Source organism: Hordeum vulgare, chromosome 2H (genome assembly GCF_904849725.1).
Source record: "Hordeum vulgare subsp. vulgare chromosome 2H, MorexV3_pseudomolecules_assembly, whole genome shotgun sequence".
In the NCBI taxonomy this organism is placed as follows: domain Eukaryota; kingdom Viridiplantae; phylum Streptophyta; class Magnoliopsida; order Poales; family Poaceae; genus Hordeum; species Hordeum vulgare.
The window spans coordinates 616,893,632-616,915,744 of record NC_058519.1 but is presented as its reverse complement, the minus strand read 5'-3'; the positions used below and the strand labels follow the sequence as shown (position 1 = coordinate 616,915,744).

General features: G+C 42.3%; 1 protein-coding gene and 1 long non-coding RNA gene across 2 annotated transcripts; one reads left to right on the top strand and one right to left on the bottom strand.

Moving 5' to 3' along the window:
* Nucleotides 1-4,699: 4,699 nt before the first annotated feature.
* On the bottom strand, nt 4,700-20,091 carry LOC123427870 (putative ABC transporter C family member 15). Its single transcript, XM_045112005.1, has 11 exons — nt 19,466-20,091; nt 9,117-11,479; nt 8,768-8,854; nt 8,007-8,672; nt 7,764-7,928; nt 7,298-7,592; nt 6,980-7,194; nt 5,919-6,224; nt 5,485-5,548; nt 5,151-5,390; nt 4,700-5,056 (listed from the first exon to the last, which is right to left on the bottom strand). Exons 1-11 carry the CDS (start codon nt 19,566-19,568, stop codon nt 4,953-4,955), a joined length of 4,608 nt encoding a protein of 1,535 aa, XP_044967940.1. The 5' UTR covers nt 19,569-20,091; the 3' UTR covers nt 4,700-4,952.
* On the top strand, nt 11,057-19,408 carry LOC123427871. The gene is made up of 3 exons (XR_006622441.1): nt 11,057-11,149; nt 11,315-11,431; nt 18,948-19,408. It is a non-coding gene; the product is annotated as an uncharacterized LOC123427871 (long non-coding RNA).
* Nucleotides 20,092-22,113: the final 2,022 nt, after the last annotated feature.

The window sequence follows — 22,113 nt, the reverse complement described above, 5'->3', positions numbered from 1 at the left end:
TCCAACTCGGTTTGGGGGGGGGGGAGTCCTCCCCCCTTGGACTCGGCCGACCCCCTTGGGGCTCCTTGAGCCCCAAGGCAAGGTCCCCTCCCTCCCACCTATATATACGGAGGTTTTGGGGCTGATTTGAGACGACTTTTCCACGGCAGCCCGACCACATACCTCCACGGTTTTTCCTCTAGATCGCGTTTCTGCGGAGCTCGGGCGGAGCCCTGCTGAGACAAGGTCATCACCAACCTCCGGAGCGCCGACACGCTGCCGGAGAACTCTTCTACCTCTCCGTCTCTCTTGCTGGATCAAGAAGGCCGAGATCAGCGTCGAGCTTTACGTGTGCTGAACGCGGAGGTGCCGTCCGTTCGGTACTAGATCGTGGGACTGATCGCGGGATTGTTCGCGGGGCGGATCGAGGGACGTGAGGACGTTCCACTACATCAACCGCGTTCACTAACGCTTCTGCTGTACGATCTACAAGGGTATGTAGATCACTCATCCCCTCTCGTAGATGGACATCACCATGATAGGTCTTCGTGCGCGTAGAAAATTTTTTGTTTCCCATGCGACGTTCCCCAACAGTTTTTCCTCCAGGACGGACGTTTGTTACCTGGGCGCTCCATGATGGATCTCTCGCATCAACTGGTCCATGGCGGACCTCACCTTCAGGTTGAAGAAGAAGAGCTAATGGGGATAGCAAATGGGCCCGCACCCCCCTCACAGTTAACAATAAGGCAAAGCGGTGACAGAACATGTTCCAAAGAGAACAGTAGACACATGTATTATGAAACATGTGTGCCAAACCAATACGTCTATGATGCCTAGATCCTCAACCTAACACGAGCTAGTAGGGGACAGCCAGCAGACAGCTTACCATCCCAATGCGCTGCTGGACGTCCCGGATTCAGAGCACCGAGGTGCGCGGTCACACAAACTTCGCACTCCATGTTTTTATGCTAATTAACCTGCAGTCTACCTAGAACAATTTTTTTCTCAATATTCATATCTTTTAAAGCATAACTCCAATCGTAACATGTTATATATGAAATTTGATTAAAAAATGTGTAGAATCCGAATATAATGTTATTTTACCTTTTAATCATTTTTAAAATGATATTTAGAGTGTAACCTTAATCAATAGTGCACAAACAAATTGAAGACAAAATAAATGTAGCAAGAGAAAAACTTCATCTTATGCCACGAGAGAGACGGCTTACAATTGAACATACTCAAGCGTGTTGTGATTCTGTAAGCACCATGATCATCGTATGCGAGAATGCGACGACGGACAAATGGCAACAAGATGGGATGCCATGTCGATATAAAGAACATGGACCTATTGGTTTCTTGACTCATGATTGTTTGGGTTATGGGCATGTGGTATCATTTTCTCCCGTTGCAACACATGTGCTTTTTTTCTAGTGAGGCCAAAGGATGCTGCTGGTCGTAGCAATTCAAGACCCCAGGGTGACCGAGGCTTTTCAAGGAACGCCCGCAGAGGAGGAAAAGGTCGAGAGGGATTCGACCCGAACATGAGTTGTCGCTATAATGCTCAATCTGTGAGCGCCATGACTAACAACGGAGAAGCGATTGAGAAGAATGATGAAAATCTAAGACCGGTCATAGTTTTTTTAGAGGTCTGCTTATAGCTAGCTACAAAAAAGGCTGGTTGTAATACTAGTATATGATACTCCATCCGTCCCAAAATTCTTGTCTTTAAGTTTGTCTAAAAATGAATATATCTAAATACTAAAACGTGACTAGATACATTCATATCGAAGACAAGTATTTTGGGACGGAGGGAGTACTACATATGTAATGCATAGTATCATATGTTATTATCATATAATAGGTCATTCTATTGTCATGCATGACACATAGTAACACGATATTTAATATGATACGATATCATGATATAACACTCAAACATTTCTTTCTTCATTTAATTCTATGTCACCTCATCAAAATTGCCTAATTGACATGCATGATACTACCTATAATACTCCCACTACAACTAACAAGGTCTCTTCAAGGGGAGCCCATAGTGGGCCAGCCCACTAGAGAGTCGTTGGGACGGTTCATTCCCTTGTCTAGTTAATTTGTTCCATCCATTTTCTTATTTTTGATTTCTTTTTTTAATATTATAAATACATATATTTCAAAAGTTAGTGTGTTTATATTTAAAAATCATTCACACATATTTAAACATTATTGAGGAAATCATTAACTCGCAGCTGCTCGGTTGGCTGGCGATTAAGGGATTAACGGGCTAATCGACAAGTTAACCGACCATTTAATCAATTACTCGAACAATTTTTTAGTTTATCGGTTACTCGATGACCCTATAAGTAGGGATTAATCAACAAGTTAACTGGTTAATCAGATTAATTCTTGAACATGGTATTTATTACATGTTTATATAGTGTAATAGTTTTGGTTGGTGCATTTTTTGGAAAACATTCGTGAATTTTTAAAAATGTTCACAGATTTTAAAAGTATGATCATTTAGTTTTTACAAATATTCATGAAAATTTAAAAAATAGTCAATTAATTTTTCAAAAACGAAAAATAATTATTTTTTCTCATGAAATTTATAAATGTTCGCATGCTTAAAATTTTACTTTTCACATTTTGTAAAATGTTCATGAAATGTAAAAATCATACATTTTAATAAAAAATGTTCATAATATATAATAAAAGTTTTTACCACTTTACAAAATGCTGCAACACTTAAGAAAATGTTTGCATACTTTATAAAAATATTCGTGAGATTATTGAAAAATGTTCAAAATTGTGTTTCAAAATGTTTCACGTGTTTTCAAAAAAAAGTCTTCAATATGCATTTTGCAAAATGTTCAACACGTATGTGAAATGCGTTTATAACCTATATATGTAAATTGGTCAACGTGTATTTGAAAAAGTCGTCATGTATTTGAAAAATGAAAAAAGTGAAAAGGAAGATAAAAAACAAAGAAAACTGAAAGAAACCAATAAAACCCAAAGAAAAAACTGAAAAGAAAACCAAAACAACAGAGAAAACACACAGAATAACAAAATGAAAAACCACACAAGGTTCTAAAACCGGTCCGAACTTCCAAAGGCGGACACACTTTATCATTCCCGTAGGCGAGGATACGATGGCATGACATATTGTCTTATAATAATAATAATAATAATTTAATAATAATAAAACGGCTATTGCTTTCGTCGGAAAACCCACTGCCGCATTTTTATAAAAAGCTCTCAACCTGCGCTCTATCATTTATCTGCAACGTAAAAGGAAAAAACGATTCGCTGCAAAAATTATACCCGTACGCATCGTCTCCTCATGTCGATCCTGGGCCACCCTTGCCTATGCCCAGGCCGCCGCCACACCACTCGCCGCCGCGGCCGACCTCAACCGCCACCGCTGCCGATCTCAACCCATCCGCCTCCGCGGCCGTACCTCTTCCCGCTCACTGCTCCTGCTGCGGCGCTCGAGCGCTTCGCGTCGACCCTAGTTCATCCTGGCCTGTGCCGAGGCCGCTGCCACACCACTCGTCGCCGCGGCCGACCTCAACCACCACTATTGTCGATCTCAACCTACCCGCATCCGCGGTCGTACCTCTGCCCGCTTGCAGCCCCCGTTTCGGCGCTCGAGCACATCTTCTGGATCAAATCAACACGACAGCTATAGTGACTGGGGATGATGCGTCTGCTCGATGCAGAACGGCGGCGGCGCGTGAATAAGGCGCGGCGGAGCGAAGTACTTGCAGGTTGAGGCGGGCCTCCATGGCTTACACGGGGAACTCCGAGGTTATGACGCGGCAACGGCGACTTCTTATGGCCAGATAGAGGCGCCTAACCCTTGTTCCTCTCATCGTATCCCCTCCTCCAGCAGGAACTCATCATCTGGTGAGATCCCTCCCCATGCCTCCAACCGTGTGCCAAGCACCGGCAAGAAAATTTGTTTTGTGGGGATTTGTTTGTTGATGAATGAATGTATTGAATGTAAGATTGTATTGTTGTAGAGACAGAGAATGGAACACCACCTTCAGTTTGTCATCTGATCCCACATTCTCTACCCCATGAGTGAAATAAGATAACAGTCCATCAATACACGTAGCCTCTTTGTTTTGTTTTGTTTGTCCCGCTCAATTTCTCATCATGGTGGAATTAACAATGAACGGGTTGATTTTTTAATAAAATAATAAAGGACTGACTACATTAATTAGTTAGTTTATTATTTTAACAAATTAAAATGATTATAAAAAGATTAAAAGCGTGTGGTATTTTTTCTCCTGTTGCAACGCACGGGCCCTTTTGCTAGTTGTCTCAAAAAAAACTAAAGTAGGCTATATTTATAGGCATGGCCGTGGACTGAAGGAGAAAACAAGCCGTACCACCAAGCACCACGGTCCACGACGCCGGCGGCACACCGCCACCGCTCGAAATCCCAGCAAGGTAGCGAGTGCCCTAGATAAATCGTCTCAGCTAAATCAGTGTCTTCGGTGCGATGCTTGCGCTCAGATCGGGTATACTCTCGTCAGATAACGCTCAACTCCTTGTCCAGGACTCCGGCGCACCACCTGCTCGACGGAATGCCTGGCTGGACACGCCGCATGTAAGTACCCCGTCCAGGAACTTCTTTAACTGACCAGCGATTACGCATGACTCCTCAGCTCGTCTGCTGTGACAACGTTTTCTGGAGGAAATTTAAGAGCTCACGTGGAATAACTTGCATACTCTGTTTTTCTCACATCAGAGAGCAGCTTTACATAGTGCTAAGACTGCTTTACATGCCAGTGTACTAGCCCCATCCATTGCAAATTCTATCGTCTCTTTCTAGGTCTGTACTGTGCGTACTTGTCATCTGGGGAAAGACTGCGTGGTGTGTGTGTGTGGTCTTTCTACCAAGTTCTGCAGAGCGCCTAGTTGGCATCATGTCGGCTTCGCCCGCCGTTCAATTGTTTCCGGTGCCGTTAAAAGCCCTTGGATCTCCGTGAATACTCCTTTATGAGCCTTGAAAACTCAGAGTTTTCGTCCTCCAGTAATCTCGACGGCGTGTCGTATTCTATAATTCTTCCTGCTCAACGCAAACGAGTACAGATTTTAGCGATGCCGCAGCTAGGTCCTAAAATGTGGATAGATATTTTGTGTTTGTCAACGGTGTGGCTTACCTTCGCTGAAGACGAGAATAAGATCACTGTCGATGACTGTGTGAATTCTGTGTGCTACTGTCAGCACCGTGCAGTCCCCAAACTCCTCGCGGAGTGTTTGCTGTATAATTGCATCCGTAGATGAGTCAACTGACGCAGTTGCCTCGTCGAGGACAAGGACATTGCTTCGCTTCAGCAGAACCCTTCCCAGGCAAAACAACTGCCTCTGTCCGACACTCCAGTTTTCCCCATTTTCGACAACTGCAGGAGAAATCCCATTTGATCATCTCAATGGAGATATACACACTCTGTTAGCCAATCTAGCATATGCGTGCTGTTGTACACAAAAACGAACCTGTTGAGTCCAGCTTCTTTGGGCTTTGACGAACTATGTCACCAAGCTGGCATTTGTCCAATGTCTGGCCAAAAGAAATGTATACTTCTGGTCAGTAGAGGAAGTGCAGTGTTGCATTCTTTTAATCATTACATTTTTTCTACAATATCTCCGTTTCTTTTATTCATTATATATATGACCATCCAAATATGTTTCCTAGGGTACTCTGTCAGCAATTTTGACCTTTCATAGATTAGCATAATCATGAGATCATGTTTTATCAGCATAATTTGTTAGCAGTATTTACGTTGAAAAGGTACCATTATCCAGAACTACCTGTTTTGCAATATGGACTATATAAAGAGCAATAATATGAGGTGTTAGGCTCCCTTTTGCTGCACACGATATATAATTTACTCCCTTATCATTAGAACATGTGTGATTGAATTATTTACCTCCCATATATGCTGATCGGAATATTCATTTAGTGGATCAAGATTTCCTCTCACTGTGCCCTCAAACATGGTTGGATCCTGTGGGATAATGCTAAGTCTGCCTCGTAAATCATGCAACCCGATTTTGCTGAGATCAACATTGTCAATTTCAATTGTCCCTTGTCTTGGTTCAACAATCCGGAAAAGCGCTTGAATCAAAGTTGACTTTCCACTGCCAGTACGTCCAACAATTCCCACCTTCTTCCGTCCTGGAATTGTACATGATATATTTCTTAAAACAGAGGGGAGATGCTCTGCATATCGAACCTGTAAAAGCAAATAGTCATATTATATTAGTGTCTTCATTTGAGCATGCACGTACTTTATGAGAAAATTGAAAAATAAAAGAGATTAAATTTCATTACTCAAAAGTGAGAGCTTTCCTTTTGTGTTACTAATTTGCATCTCAGGAACTTAGTATACATTCTTTTGTGAAACAAATCTGCTACTTTTGTTGTTTCTGTTTTCTTCCATGTTGAAGGATATGTGCTTTATTTTCCCTCTCTTATGTAAAACATGTACCATGCAATTTAGTCTAGTTTCTCTTTCCTTAATTATCTTGACAGTGCAGGGCAGGCACTCTGTCGATTTCATTAATATTTTTTTTTTTACAGAATCCTAGTTTATGGGGAAACTAGGACGAAAACCACAATGTCCGGAGAAAAGTCCGAACAAAAATAAAAAACCAGAAAACCCCAAATACAGAAGAAAACAAAACACTAGAGATAGGGATAGGGCCTAGAAGAACAAATAGAAAACATATTTATATTTATGTAGAGTGATCCCAAATTCCTTGATCATCTTCATATTCTATTTTGGCCATCTGTTCATGGTGATAGAATTTGTGTTATGTTGTACTCTCTCCGTAAACTAATATAAGAGCGTTTAGATCACTATTTTAGTAATCTAAACGCTCTTATATTAGTTTACAGAGGGAGTACAAATGTTCATATGCATACTTGTCTATGTAGGGTGGTTAGCCATAAGTGATAACTGATAACTCGCAGTAACATCATGCATACCTCCAAGTTTCTTATTTTTATAGTACCATCCTTTGGCCAGCTGTTTGGGGGGCGGTGATCATCAACTATTAGAGGAGCCTCACTAGGGATCCTTGAGTACTGCATTATTCTTTCAACTGAAATCATTTTATTCTCTGTGTTGCAAATGTTCCAGGTTACAGATGACAACTGCCCATTGAGGTTCAGTGCATAAGTCACTGCAAGTCCCGCAATGCCTGTGCATACAATTATGTCAGTTTCACAGCCACCAAAAATTAGTGATCAGAGTATAGACTGCAAAAATGAATCAACTATAACTTGTCTGCATGGAAAACTTACTTGGATTTATAAAACCTTCTGGAAGACTCACCAGCAGAGTCAAAGAAAAGGCAAAGACAAAGTTAGATAGCATGTTCAGCCTGAAGCAAAGCCACTCCACAGCCGAGACGTTATGGAACCATGGTCGTAAGTGGTTGTTAACAAGATTGATGTTTGCTTTGCTGAAGCGGTCTTTTTGTCCATATGCTCTAATACTTGCCGCTCCTGTAAGTGATTCCGCAGAATGATGGAGTATTGGAGCCCTTTGAATTTGTGACAGACGAGCCAGCTCTCTTGCTGTTGGTATGTAGTACCGCTGCATGTCATAGGGAGAATATTGGATTCAGTGCTTTGTTAAAAATCATCAAGGAGGAAATCCACACTTATGGCTTCCTGGAATACAACGCGTACGGAAATAACTTGATGCATACATTGTACTTGGACGAGTTAAATCTAGTGCAAAAATATCTCTGTGAGGAGCTCTTACTTGAAACACATAACAGATTGCTGTCACTGGAATAAAGATAACAAAAACTGGCCACGCAACTTGTGACATAACGCCTATGGTCCCCAGAATTTGTATAACAGAAAACGCGCACCAACCAAGGTTGTCTGCCATTTTCAGATCTAAGACACTTTGGTCATTGGACACCTGTTACAAAGTACAGTGCACAATTATTAATTTCAAGGAGACGGTGCAAAATGACGCGAGGAGTAATCGAACACCAACCCTGTTTAGGATCCTGCCAGTGGGCGTGGAATCAAAGAAGGACATTGGAGCACGGAGGAGGCAGTGGAGCATATTCTTGAAGAATTTCTCTGCTGTTAGCAGGCCAACAAGTGACACAAGCATAGACCGACCAAAAACACATAGTGCACTTCCTATTGATAACACTATGTATACGAAGAAAAGAAGGCCTAATCCAACCCTTGGGGTGGTTGTAGACGTTGGAGGACACGCCCATGCCATCCAATAGTTGCTTGCTACCTGGAATATTTGGAAGAATGACTGTGCTGCCACTATTATCGGTGCTAATGCGCCACCATGAACAGCCGTCAGGTATGCCCAGTAGATCGTCTTGCCAATTCCTCCCTTTTCTCGTTCCTCATCTTGTGTTAGCCTTCCCTTTTCAGTGATACCTTGTGAGACATCATGTGCAGACTCTTCGTTAATTATGCCCCGAACTTGATCATCTGTGTGGTTTTCTCTCTCAAACTCATTATCATTATCTGCTAACTTTTGGCTCTCTGTTGACAAAATTCTGCTGGAACTCTCAGCATTTATGACAGACTCAGTTGCCTGGTTATGGGCTCCGACTATGGCTTCAAATCCTATGTTTTGTTGAAGGAGATCATGAAATGTTCCTTTCTGCACAATCTTCCCATCCTGCATCACCTATTATTTTGTACCCTTTTGGTTATTTTATACATTCTTAGCAATACTAACATATATGTATTATTTATGGGAGAAAACAATTTTTTTGTACTTACTAGTATAAGATCTGCGGCTGGAAGAAATCCAACTTGATGTGTCACATACAATATTGTTTTGTTTTTAATCATCCCCATGAGGCAATCCTGCAGAATAATATAGTAGTTCATTCTATTAGCATTTGTGTAGAGTGATGCCCATAAAACGTTGAAGAATAAGAAAAACTGGTGATATTTATCCTGTTTGAATCTTACGCGACTAAATTTTAGAAAACAAATTATCAAGTTAACTGCATACAAACATAGATAAAGTTGCCCTCCAGTGTGAGCATCTACTGCACTGAAAATAAATTATCAAGTTAACGGCATACAAACATTTTATGGGTCTACGGACACTGAATAAACAAACCTTGAAAAGTTGTCCTCCAGTGTGAGCATCTACTGCACTGAAAGGATCATCAAAGAGGTATATATCTGCGTCCTCGTACATTGACCTTGCAATCTGAATCCTCTGCTTCTGTCCACCACTCATGTTAATTCCTCTTTCTCCAATCTCCGTCAAATCGCCATTTGCAAATAGTTCAAGATCTTTTGTCAATGCACAAGCATGTATTATCTTTTGGTACTTTTCCTTGTCATATGGGTTTCCAAACAGAATGTTGTCTCTGATGTTCCCAGACAGGATCCAGGCAGTCTGAGGAACATATGCTCTTCTCCCACTGACCCTCACAGTCCCAGCGAGCTTAGGCATCTCCCCAAGTATGCATGATAATAGACTGGATTTCCCAGAGCCAACTACTCCACAGATCGCTACTTTCATCCCTCTATTTACTTCTAAATTTACATCTGTTATAGTTGGACATTTGGTCTCAGGTTCCCAACTGAATGCTCCATGATCAATCTTCACATCATAGTCTGTGTCATTCTTTGGTACTTCTGTAATTGCGTCACATTTCAACTCTTCTTCCTGTAGGTATTGTGCTACTCGATCTGCCGAAACTTTCCCCTGAGCAAACACCGAAAGTAAATCGGGGAGTATGAAGATTGGATCTTGTAGCATCCGGAACGTTGCCAGAGCAGACAAAACAGTACCAGCTGTTAGAGGAATCTCCATCAATATACATGTACCGAATGTTATGGAGGATATGAATGCAGGGGACCCCCAAAACAAGAATGTTGTTAAAGCTGTCAACCTCACAGATTTCCACAACCAATTATGCTCCTCCTTTCGCAAAGCTTCTAGCTTTTGAAGGTACTCTGTATCCCATGCTTGAAGTTTCAGTATTTTCATGCTTCTAAGTACTTCCGTTGTTGCCTTCATTCTGTTGTCTTTAGCAGCCATGATCTCTGATTGCAACCTTTTCTGCAATCTGGTCAGAGGAATATTGCAAGTCATTATTGCCAGTGTTGCTGCTAAACCAGCCCATGCTCCAGCACCTAGGTTTAGATGGAGAACATATACTGCTAGAGAAAGCTGTATGGGTAACATCCAAATGTAGTTTGTGTACCACATAACTTCGGTTATCCTTTGTATGTCTACACTCATGTAGTTTATGATCTCTCCACTGGAATGCTTCTGCCTTGCGCTGCAGGATAACCGGAGCCCCTTTTGATAGATGTGGGATATCAAAGCAGCTCGTAGCCGCATCCCGAGCCTTTGAGCTCCAAAAATCCACTGCCTCTCTGCTATTGTCTCTGCAACTTTGGCACTTAAAAATGCAACAGCAAGAAGATAACCTTTTTGCAGTCCATACTTCCTCTCTCCCCCAAGGAATCTCACCAAGTCATTAATAAGTGATGGTCCAACATAGGATGCACATGCACACAGAATTGCAAATACTGCATTGATTATTGCCTTTTTTCTAATAAAGAGGAACATTGCTCTATAGATTGATAAAGTACTTAAACCATGCCTGTTTTCAACATCTGCTAGGATCCTTTTGAATGAATCAGAGAGTAAATCGGCATGGTCCCTTTCATCAATATCTGGCACATCATTCTTGTCTAGAGGTTTCTTATATCCGATAACAAATAGAGGAGTCATCCAGGAGAACGTGACAAGGTCCAGAACGCTTGCTTTGCCATACAGACTTGTTCTTTTGGTTTCTCTCTGCCGTGCTGCAGATGGACTCAATAGTGGCTCTGTTGTGCTGCTGTTTATTAAGGTGATTCCTGTTTTTCCTCTTGCAGAAATTGCAAAAAGATAAGTGCAGATAATAAGTGTGAACAGGTCCATCAATTCTGCAAACCCTATATATCCATGATCTGATAAAGTGGATCTGAGATCAAATATCACACTGATTATTGACTGTAGAAACCTAGCTATCCACCATGCCCGAATTATGAGTGGATGCTTTGCAGATTTTGTCTTCTCTAGATTGAATACTGCTAGCGACAATATCATCCAGGATAGCACGTGTAAACCTTCGCCCAGAGCAAAAGGTGGGTACTTGCAACCACTTATTCTTCCTTGTAACTGCAAAAAGAATATCCTCAGGATATGAGTGGCTAATATAAGCAAACAACAGACTTTGCTTGCTTGATACGAGACACCCAGCTTTATGTCTGCATTCTTTTGTTCCTGATTAGAATGCTTGTTGTTTTCAGGAGTTGCAGTCTTCAATCTCTGCCTGCACGATCTGATTCGCTTGAACAGAAACTGAGCCACGATACTCGTGATAAATACCAGCTGTATCAATACAAAAGTGCTCGTCCAAAAACAAGGTGAATATATTTCTGGCCATTCTTGCATGTGTTGCGATAAAATGGAATCTGCAAGGTTGCATAGCAAATTTGTGTGTCAAGAATCAATAGTAGAATCGGTCATCCAATTTTCGTTATGAATAGTAGCTACATCTACGTCATCAATGCTCAAGAAAACAGAAAATAGTTTTTTTAATTAAAATGGAATTTCCTGAATAAGACATTGGTCGACTTCTCGAAATTTTGGATTTTTTATATATGCATTCCCCAAGCTAGTTCTACCAGCAACAATACAACCCAGATGCTAAAAACACAAGTCATGTTGGTGGGAACTTAATGGCTCTGTCTCTCCACCTCAGAAGACGGGATTTGTGGCAATGGTTGCGTAGTCGGGTCGTTGTGGACGCGGGTCACAAGACCGTTCTTCTTCAGGTGCGCCTGATGGAGCACCTTCAGAAGATTCGATGCTATATGAGGCCATATCGCCGACAATCATTGAGCCAATGGAACCTCATCCCACCATCTTGTGGGTTGCTGAATCATTGAGCATTAGGACAACCTGCGCCATGTTGCGTTCGTTACAATCTTTGGCACGTGTTTGACTGTGGAGCTTCTGGAGGTATCGCCTACGATTGCTGATCATTTTGACATTGTCAACAATGCTCTATATATACATCGTGTCAAGCCTAAAGACTTCCTCCTAAAACTGCCTAGCACATTTTGAATGATGGGTAGTTGATGCAAACGTCGAGGTTTAGTTGTCTTATCAAGCCTTCTTCTCGGCTCGCCCATGCCATTGTTGCACTCTTCCGTATTGGATGGAGCTATGCCTTACTAGAATTCACGAGAATGCTCGATGCTTTGCCATGATGAAGTGATTGTTGAGCCCATTTTGTCGGATCATTTCATCTATCCACAACATCATGCTTCTATTTCTTTGAGTCCAAGCTCCCTAGACTTGTTGGCCAGAACATTTTGCCTCTGCGTTCGAGTCTCTGGGTAGGGGAATCGCCGGAGGCGGAAAGACATTTACATCAGCATTATGTGTTGTGTTTGCTCGAATATGAGATTGAAGTTTACTTCACAAGGATTGTGTGACTTGAGTCATCTCCTTTGCTATCTATTGTCGAAGTCTGCTAGCGAGGATGTTGCTTCTCCTCGGTGTCCATGGTGACAGAGGCGATCGTTCCAACTGTGCGTCTCTGCATGAGGATGATGGAAATGGATCTCGGCCTCATGGTCTGTTAGTGCGTGATGATGGCGGTGCATCTTCTATCATGGGAGCTGCATGGGATTCCATGGCTCGCGCCTTGGGTCCCTTGTCACTTGATGGGCATGGGACTGAGGGTGCAGGAGATACGGAGAGGTAGATAGAGGATCTAAATCGACCTATCGTGGAGGAAAGAACGACAACTTGTTTTGGGAGGAGTCCAGGCGCCTAGCTCTAGTTGCTCAGCCCCCTCTTCACAAGCCGAAGTGGCGCCAACCATGGACAGGAAACAAGCCTACGCTCCATGGAGTTGGACTTTAGACCGTTTGGCTTGATGTGCACTTCACCACCTGGAAAAATGTCCCTTGCGTGATCAGGGTAGGAAACCATACAACATCTTCTCATTGCATATTGTTGTTCTTACTTTTTTAAGGATACACCATGGAGAGGTGCATCCGTAACATAGAGGATCCAATAGGTTGATACAAAGCCTTTCGGCATACAACGCTAAACCGAAAGATTTACAACCACACCACTGTTGGGATATCCTCCTCTTGTGGGTTGTGAGGAGACGTAATAAAGCCTTTTAGGCTGTCCAAACATGTGGCAAAGCCCCCTACCCATTATGGTTATGACCTAGAGTTATTTTGGCCTTTGCAGGCAAGGGAAGGGGGATGTGTAGCCCTCCATCTAGCATCCACCAACATAAGTGACGAAAATCAGGTTAGCCTCCATTGAAGGAGAGAATGAAAACCAAGAGAGAAATGGAAAGAGGGGAAAATTGAAGGAAGAACTTTGAGGCAAGCAAATGGAGCTCCTTTCCAAGGTTGTCAAGTCCAGGTCCACCACCTCATCTCCTTTAAGTTGTCATTCGAGCATCTTGGTGATATTGTCGCAATCCCTAGCTCTTTAACCCCAAATCTTGTTGTGGTCATCCAAGGTTGTTGGATCTTGATGTATGAGATCCTCTAGTGCTATCTAAAGAAGAACTTGTTGTATCCCACATTTGATTATAGTGGAAGAAGATTTGGGTGGCTTCGACCCGTGGTTTCTCCCCAACTCTCCCCAACTTTGTGGGTTTTCCATGTAAAAATACACACCTCTACTAATTCTCTACTACTGTTCTGTGTGTTTCGGCCTAACACCAGACACCTCTGAAATGGATGTCTAGGGTGCAGTGCCGCGATAGAGAGAACTATAGAAAAGTATTCACTTTCGCGCTAAGTTTTGGCTGACAGAACTTACGTCATATCACCCTAAGTTTTGGCGTCCATGACCGAGCAACGGTTCGTGAGTTAGTGCATAGAGGTGGTGTTAAGTTATTTCATTTCTGATGCAGTGTTGTAGATCACTATTAAGATTGTGCTAATTCCCAACATAGTGGTATCAGAGCTTTGGTTGCTCAAGAGGTTTGCTAATCCCATTAGGGTGATTCTTGCTAGAATTATTTGCTCGCAATGGATTTGGAAGAAAGCGCTATCACAAATTGTATGGATAAACTTGATTCTCCCAATTACTCATTATGGAAGCCCATGATGAAAGACATCCTTTATTGCAAGGATTTGCATGAGCCAACCATGAAAAGATATACCCATAGGTGTCAGAGAAGAAGAATGGAGAGTTCTGCACATGCAGATGCAGTAGGTATGATTTAATTGTACATCAACCTCAATATATTTCACCATGTTGCAAATGACAAATGTGTATGAGATGCGACAGAAGTTGGAGTCAAAGTATGAGAGGAAGGCATCAATGAATAAGGCTTCAGTGATAAAAATACTTGCAGTACTGAGACGACAACAATGTGATTGAGCACTACTGGAATGTCTTCCAATGCCATATAAGTTAACTCTTTGCCATGAAGATCAATTTTGAGTATGAGGTGTAAGCATTGTTGTTGCTGAGTTACATGCTTGATAGTTACAACACACTTCTTGTGTCACTTAGCAATTCAACTCCAGGTGGGAAGCTGACCTTGAGATTGTGAAGAATAGCATGTTGAATGAAGAATCCAGGAAGAAGGAAAAGGTGAGCGTGCCTCTTCGTATAATGCTTATGAGGCTGTAATACATGGGAAGAATGATAACATGGATGTAGTAACACAAGATTTCAACAAGGCAAGAATAACTCCAGGGGGAGATCAAAGTCAAAACAGAGAAAAAAAATACTTGCTTTTATTGTGGCAATCCTAGACACGGAAAGAGCGAGTGCAGGAAATGCAAAGAGATCTTGTAGATAGGAAACTTGCAAAGAAAACCGAGCAAAAGGCAGCCACGACTACAATAAATGAGGATTACTTAGTCATCCACGATGAAGAATACTAGTGTTGTTCGTGGTGATGCGATGAGTTGGTCGTGGATTTAGGTGCATCCTTCCACATCACACCACACAAAGAGTATTTCACATCTTACACTAGTGGCATTACTGACCAAGCGAGGATGGTGAATAGTGGTTCGTCAACAACAGTTGACAAGGGCTTTATATGTATTGAAATAAACGCATGCTATAGATTGAGGCTCAATGATGCGAGGCATATTTCTGATATAAGATTGGATTTGTTGTCAGTAGGAAAGCTTGATTATATCAAACATCCTAGTTATTTTTGTGAGGGAAAATGGAAACTCAACAAATCCTCTTAATTGTGTCTTGAGGAAGTAGGCATGATTTTCTCTATGTGGCTAAAACCAATTTGTGCAATGAAGTGTTGAACATTGCTGAAAAGGACACTAACGATGAACTGTGGCACGAGGAACTTGGGGAGTGAGAAGGGCATGTGTGCTCTTTCTCGCATGGAGTACCTTCCCTGGGATGAAAGGTATAATCTAACCCTGTGCACATTGTTTTGCTGGCAAACAACATAGGTTGCATTTCATACACTCCCTTCCCATTTTCATACACTCCCTTCCCATCGTGCAAAAAATGTTCTTGATATTATGCACACTTACGTTTGCTCCATGTTTGGAAAATCCCATGATGTAGCAATATACTTCGTGACTTCCGTTGATGATCATTCTAGAAATACTTTTGTGTATGTGTTGGAATACAAATACTAGACGCTCGAAGCCTTCAGTGCGTTCCATGGCAAAGCTGAAAGAGAAACTAGCATGAAGTTGAAGTACGTGAGATCAGACAATGATGCTGAATACCAAAGTCCCTTCAAACTGAATTGCAGAATATTTGGTGTCAGGCTTGAGAAGAGTCCAATCACCGCAATGGTCTACCAGAGAGAATGGTGAGGCCACTCGTAGAGAGGGTCACGTCTATGCTCTCTCATGCAAATTTACCTAATTTCTTTTGGGTTGACGCATTGATGAATGTTATGTATGTGGTTAGTCTATCTCCCATAGCTTGCGTGTGAAATTCCTCATAGAGTTTGGTCAGGGAAAGTTGTAGCATACAAGCACTTGCAGATATTTGTTTGTAGTGCATTTGTAGATGTTTCAAGATATGAAAATTCCAAGCTTGATAGCAAGACAAAGCAGCGCATCCAACTTAGCCAACCAAGTGAAGAGTTCGGCTATAGCTTGTGAGATACAACCAATAGAAAAATGTGAATAGTCGAGATGTGGTGTTTATTGAAGATGAAACTATAAAAGATATTGAAAAACCGGAGAAGCCAATGACCAACATACCTTAGGTTGATATGCATCCAATCTGTCACCCTCTCATGCATGATAATCATGGGGAGGGGGTGATGACACTAAAGAAAGTGTAGATGCAACTAACCAATGCAGTACAAGTCAAAGTGATGAGATGATGATTGATGTTGATGGTAATCCACCCGATTCATGGCTAGTGCAACAACAAAGAAGTGCAAGAGGTCATGTTCCTTGTTTCAAATATTCACCACATCAATATGTATTGATGACTATTGCAAGTGAACCCTCATGGCCTCATGCTATGAGGAGGCAATGTCTCATGAGAACATTTCAAAAAGGCAAGAATATACTCAAGAACCGATGGGTGTACATAGTGAAGTCTCAAGAATACACCTCACATCAAGGTATGGGATCAAATTGGTTGAGAAAGGTCCGAGTCAAAAAAAAGGCATCAATTATGATGAGATATTATCTCAAGTGATCAAGATGTCTTTGATTCGGGTTTTCCTAGCATGTCAGCCACCATGGACTCTGAAATTGAACAACTTGATGTGAAGACTACATTCTTGCATGGTGATCTAGATGAGAATATATATATGGAGAAGCCAGAAGGAATCATGTTTGCAAGCAAGGAACACTTAGTTTTTGCAAATTTAAGAAGAGCTTGTATGGCTTGAAGCAAGCTCCTCTACAATGGTACAAGAAGTTTGAGTCTTTTATGACTGGGCTTCGTTACCATAAAGCACAACCTGGTCATTGTGTCTTTATGAAGAGGTACGCCGAGGATGATTTCATTATTCCCTTGTCGTATGTTGGTGGTATGATGATTGTTGAAAATGTCACAAAGAGGATTGATGTACTCAAGAAGGCATTGAGTAAATCATTTGCCATGAAGGATTTAGGACCAACTAAGCAAATACTTGGCATGAAGATCTCATGTGATAGATCAAATAAGTTGCTTTAACCCTCAGAGGAAATATACATTGAGAGGTACTTAAAAGGTTTAGTATGAAAGATTCAAAGTTTGCTATCACTCTACTTGTAGGCCAACAAAAATTGACTTCAGAACAGTGTCCTACAAGCAAGAAGGAGAAAGAAGAAATGAGTAAAATACCATACCAATCTGTTGTGGACAGTTTGATGTATGCCATGGTGTGCACCATGCCTGATATTGCCTATACAGTTGGAATTGTTAGCCGGTTCATGACAAATCCAGGTAAAGCTCACTGGCAAGCAATGAACTGGATTATGATATTTCTCGGAGAAACTTGCACATCATGTTTATGCTTTGAAAGCAATGATCATGTACTGGCTATACGGATTCAAATTATGTTGGTGACAAAGATTGTAGCAAGTCAACATCGGGGTACCTGATGACTTATGTAGGGGAGCAATATCATGGCAATCAAGATTGCAGAAAATGTGTTTCTACATTAACTACAAAAGTTGAGTACATCGCCGTAATTGATGATGGCAAGGAAGTTTTGGGATGAAGAACTTCTTGCAAGAACTTGGCATGAAGCAAGAGAACTATGTTTTTGGGGATAGTTAAATGGCTATTCCCTAAGAATTTAAGCTATCACTCTCGAACCAAGCACTTGATATGAGGTATTATAGGATTCGAGATCTTGTGAGTTCCAAGTTGCTACAACTCGAGAAGATTCATACTGACAAGAATGACTCGGATATGATGACCAAGATATTGTCAAATGAGAAGCTACAAGCATGCAGTATCTCCCTCATGAGTCGTGGAGGGGGGGGGCGTGGTTGTGGGATATCCTCATCACGTGGGTTGTGAGGAAATATAGTGGAGCCTTTTAGGCATCCAAATATGTGGCAAAGGCCACTACCCATTAGGGTTATGACCTAGTGTCATATTGGTCTTTACAGAAGGGGGATGTTTAGCCCTCCATCCAGCAGACACCAACACAAGTGAAGGAAGTCGGGTTGGCTGCCATTGGAGAAGAGGAATAGAAAACCAAGAGAGAAAGGGAAAGCGAGGAAGATTGAACGAAGAGCTTGCAAGCAAGAAAAAGGAGCTCTTCCCTGAAGTTGTGAAGTCCAGATCCATCACCTTGCCCCCTTCAAGATGTGATTACACCATCTTTCGTAGTATTGTTCTAGTCCCTAGCCGTTGAGCCCCAAATTTTATTGTGGTCATCCAAGGTTGTCAGATCTAGATGTATGAAAGCTTCCAGTGCTAACAAGGGAAGAACTCATTGTACCCCATATTTGATTATAGTGAAAGAAGATTTGGATAGCTTTGGCCCATAGTTTTTCCCAACTTGAGGGTTTTCCATGTAAAAATACCGGTGTCCATCTCTACTGATTTTGCTTGGCACTAAACACCTTTGAAATGAATGTCTGAGGCGCTATGCCGTGCCGGAGAAGCTTACAAAAAAGTATTAAGTTTCGTCCTAAGTTTTGGTTGAAAGAACTTCAGATCGTCCTAAGTTTTTGCTTTTGTAACTGAGCAACAATCCGCGAGCTAGTCCATAGTGATTGTGCCGAAGTTACTTTATTTCTACTGAAATGATTCATATCGCCGTTAGAGTATGCTAATTCCCAACAACCACCACTACAACAAATGACACACCACTCGTGTTTCCCAAACTCAAGCCATGAATGACAAAAAAAAGGTAGAACAGAATGGGCCATAATGTAGCTCAGCTTGTGTTGTAGTCTTTTCCCGATGACAGGTCATGTCATGGACCATAATGTTCTGTAGGATCATGCTAAGGCTAGGAGAGCCCCCCTCAAAAACACATGAATTCCTATGCTTCCGTATCTAGCTCTGGAGAGGGTACGGTGGTAGATGGTGGAGGCGGCCTCTGCGTCGGACCAGTTTGGGATCCAGTCTGAGTGGTGGCTGGACTGGAGCATCAGACTATAGATGTTATGATTTGATGCGATATCTGTTTGGTATTTGGCCCGGATATTCAGCACACCTTTATCAAGGAATAGGAGTAGCAACATGTGTTGCCTAGATGGTGGCTTCAGACTAACTGATGTATTACTTTGTATGGTTTTTATAAATAATTAATAAAATGGCTGTATGCATCGTCTAGATGCAGAAGCCGGGGGTATATCCTCCTTTTCTAAAAAAAAAAAAACCAACACAACCAAAGTGCCAAAACTCTTGCCATATTGTCTATCAACTTGACACTTTGCTTAGCGCCTTGCTTCCGTTCTGGGAAACCAAACAGACCCTTATTAACAGGGGACTTGAAATTTGTCAAGACTTACTCGGCGAACCATGGAGCAAGCCCGCCGTGTGGGCGAGGAACATCTCCTGCATCCTCCGGAGAAGAAGAAGAGGCGAGTGCAGCTGGCTCCTCCCTCCTTCCATGGCGCGGTGAGGCCAAATGCGAGGTGAGAGACAGAGTTGAGAGGTGGTGATCGAAGGTGATACATGTATCGGAGGTGGAGCCGCCCGAGGACCCGATGGTGATGGGCACTTGGGCAGGTAAGGTAATTATAGAGTGCAAGGGAACAAAATGCTGAGCAGAGAACTCAAAATCAATCAACGAGGAGCCAAAGAACTGCGTATCAAATTAAGGCAGCTGATCCAAGCACATGACGTTCGACGCCACCTAACACGAATGATTGACGAGGCCTCCGACCCTTGGTCGTGATCAGGTGAGATTAAAACTAAGAGAGAGCGAGGTGGGGCAAGCAGAAGCAGGTGTAGCCCCGGCCTGGAGTTTCTCGATGCCCAGTTAATTGTGAATTTCAAAAAATATTTATCTTATTAGTGCTTAACGATGTACTCCCTCCCTTCCTAAACATAAGTCTTTTATAGCGATTCTACTAGGGGGCCACATTCGTAACAAAATGAGTGAATCTACACTCTAGTACTATATGTTTATATACATTCGTATGTAATTTTCCAGTGAAAACTCTAAACAAACTTATATTTAGAACGAAAGGAGTATTATGTTGAAACGCCGAGATTAACAAAGGTGAGATGCAACACATACATAGACTATAGCAGATTAATTGCATCACTATAATAAGCAGCCAAATGGCAGTGAGTGATTTGCCGCACTTCAGTTCCTCCTTTGATTATCCTATATGCACTTAGCCACTGGGCTGGTACACCTTACACAGCCTCGTCACTTGGCGCCCAAGCACAAACAAGATTAAAAAAAAGAGAATCATCAGAGGAACTTCATATATTCTTAGATATCATTAGATGCTTATATAATTGCCTTGGGTACGTACGTACGTACGAAGCTGAACGTAATGCCAGCCACGTAATCAGTTCTCGGAAGATTAAAGATCCGTGCGGCGCAAGTGAGGTCTAATGCTTGTTAGTACCTACTCTTATCTTTTCTTTTGGAGGGCGTTGTATGTATAATAAGGAGGGACGCAGTACGTACCTTGGTTGCTACTCCATCAACTCTTCATGGTCAGTCAATGCACACGTTTTTTTTTTCTGGAGTTTGTTATGGCTGTTACGTCAGCATTGTCTTTTTTCTCTTGCCACTACTTGCTGGGAATCAATGGTTGGCAAGATTTGCTTTTAGGCAAAATTGTTGGCTACGCGGGTCTTGAGATTGCACTGCTAGACTGAGAACGCCAATTTGGTGCAGTGCGCCCAGTTTTGATTTTTTTTTTCAAAAGTACTACGTATTTTGTAGTAAATTTAAAAAGCATATGTGAAAATTGAAAAAAAAAATCAAAACTAGCACCCCGTCGGCCTCTGGTGGGCGGACGGGGATCTTGTCGGCTGGTGGGAGGCCGAAGAGGACCCGTCGGTCCGCGGGTGACCGAAGAGGACCCGTCGGCCTCCAGGAGGCCGAAGAGCCCCTGATAAGGCCGACCGAGCCTTTCTTCCTCCTCAGTCGCTGGCTCCTCTTCTCTTCCTCGTTTTTCTTCCCTCACCCCCCATCTCCTCCACCCTCCACCCATTTTCCTATTCAATCCGCTGATATAATAGATCATACCCATCTCCACAGGCCTACCTACGGTCTCATTTTGTGCCATGGGGTAGTTTTTTGTTCGTTTGGAGTAGCCATGGTGGGGTGGTGGAGGTGTGGATGGTGAGGTGAGGAGGTGGTGTGGTGCAGAGGAAGAAGGTGGAGAGGAAGAAGAAGGGGACACACACGTCGAAGGTATACCGATTTTTTACTGTAGGTTTTTTTTAGTGTTGGTTTATTTATTGTACGTAGGTTTATTTTTGTATAAATTTGTTCGTTGCGAATAATGACAAGCTGGCAATGTCTGACATGTGAAAATGTCTTAATCCGTAAATTTGACTGTTTATTACGGCTCTGGTAATGTTCAATATAATGAGTTGGGGGTTGATCTTAGCGAGTTGAAAAAAGGCGTCCTGACACTTTCAGACCCGGACAAACTAGACATTAGGCAGTTGAAGCACTGGTTGACTACTAGTTTTGAACTGGATCCTGAATTCTGTTCCATCAGTATTCATGCATTGTGGACCAAATCCTGTAAAAATGTCAAGTGGGAGTTGATGCCGATAGATAGGAGCCAGCATTGGTTGTCCATGTTAAGTCGTTCCAGAGACTGAAGAATCAACCCATATGCCCTGGTGCAACCAATGGCGAAGGAGGATAATTTCGTACAAGTCAACGTGGGGTATGAACCAGGACAGGGTAGTCAAGTGGCTAACGAGATTTATGTATCCGGGTCATAGCCACCAGATGTGGACGCTAGCCAAGCCGAGAAAGAGTCATATTATGTGCCACACAATGTTAGTAGTGGTCATGAGACTGGGCAGAGTATTCAGGCGATACTATTAGTTGGCTCTGGTGTTGCTGATGGGGATGAGGAAGGCGATGAAATGCAGAGGGTGATGGAGGAAGAGAATGCATATGGGTTTGCGGAGGATCTGGATTTTGAAAATTCCGAGGATGAAGTGGAGGTAC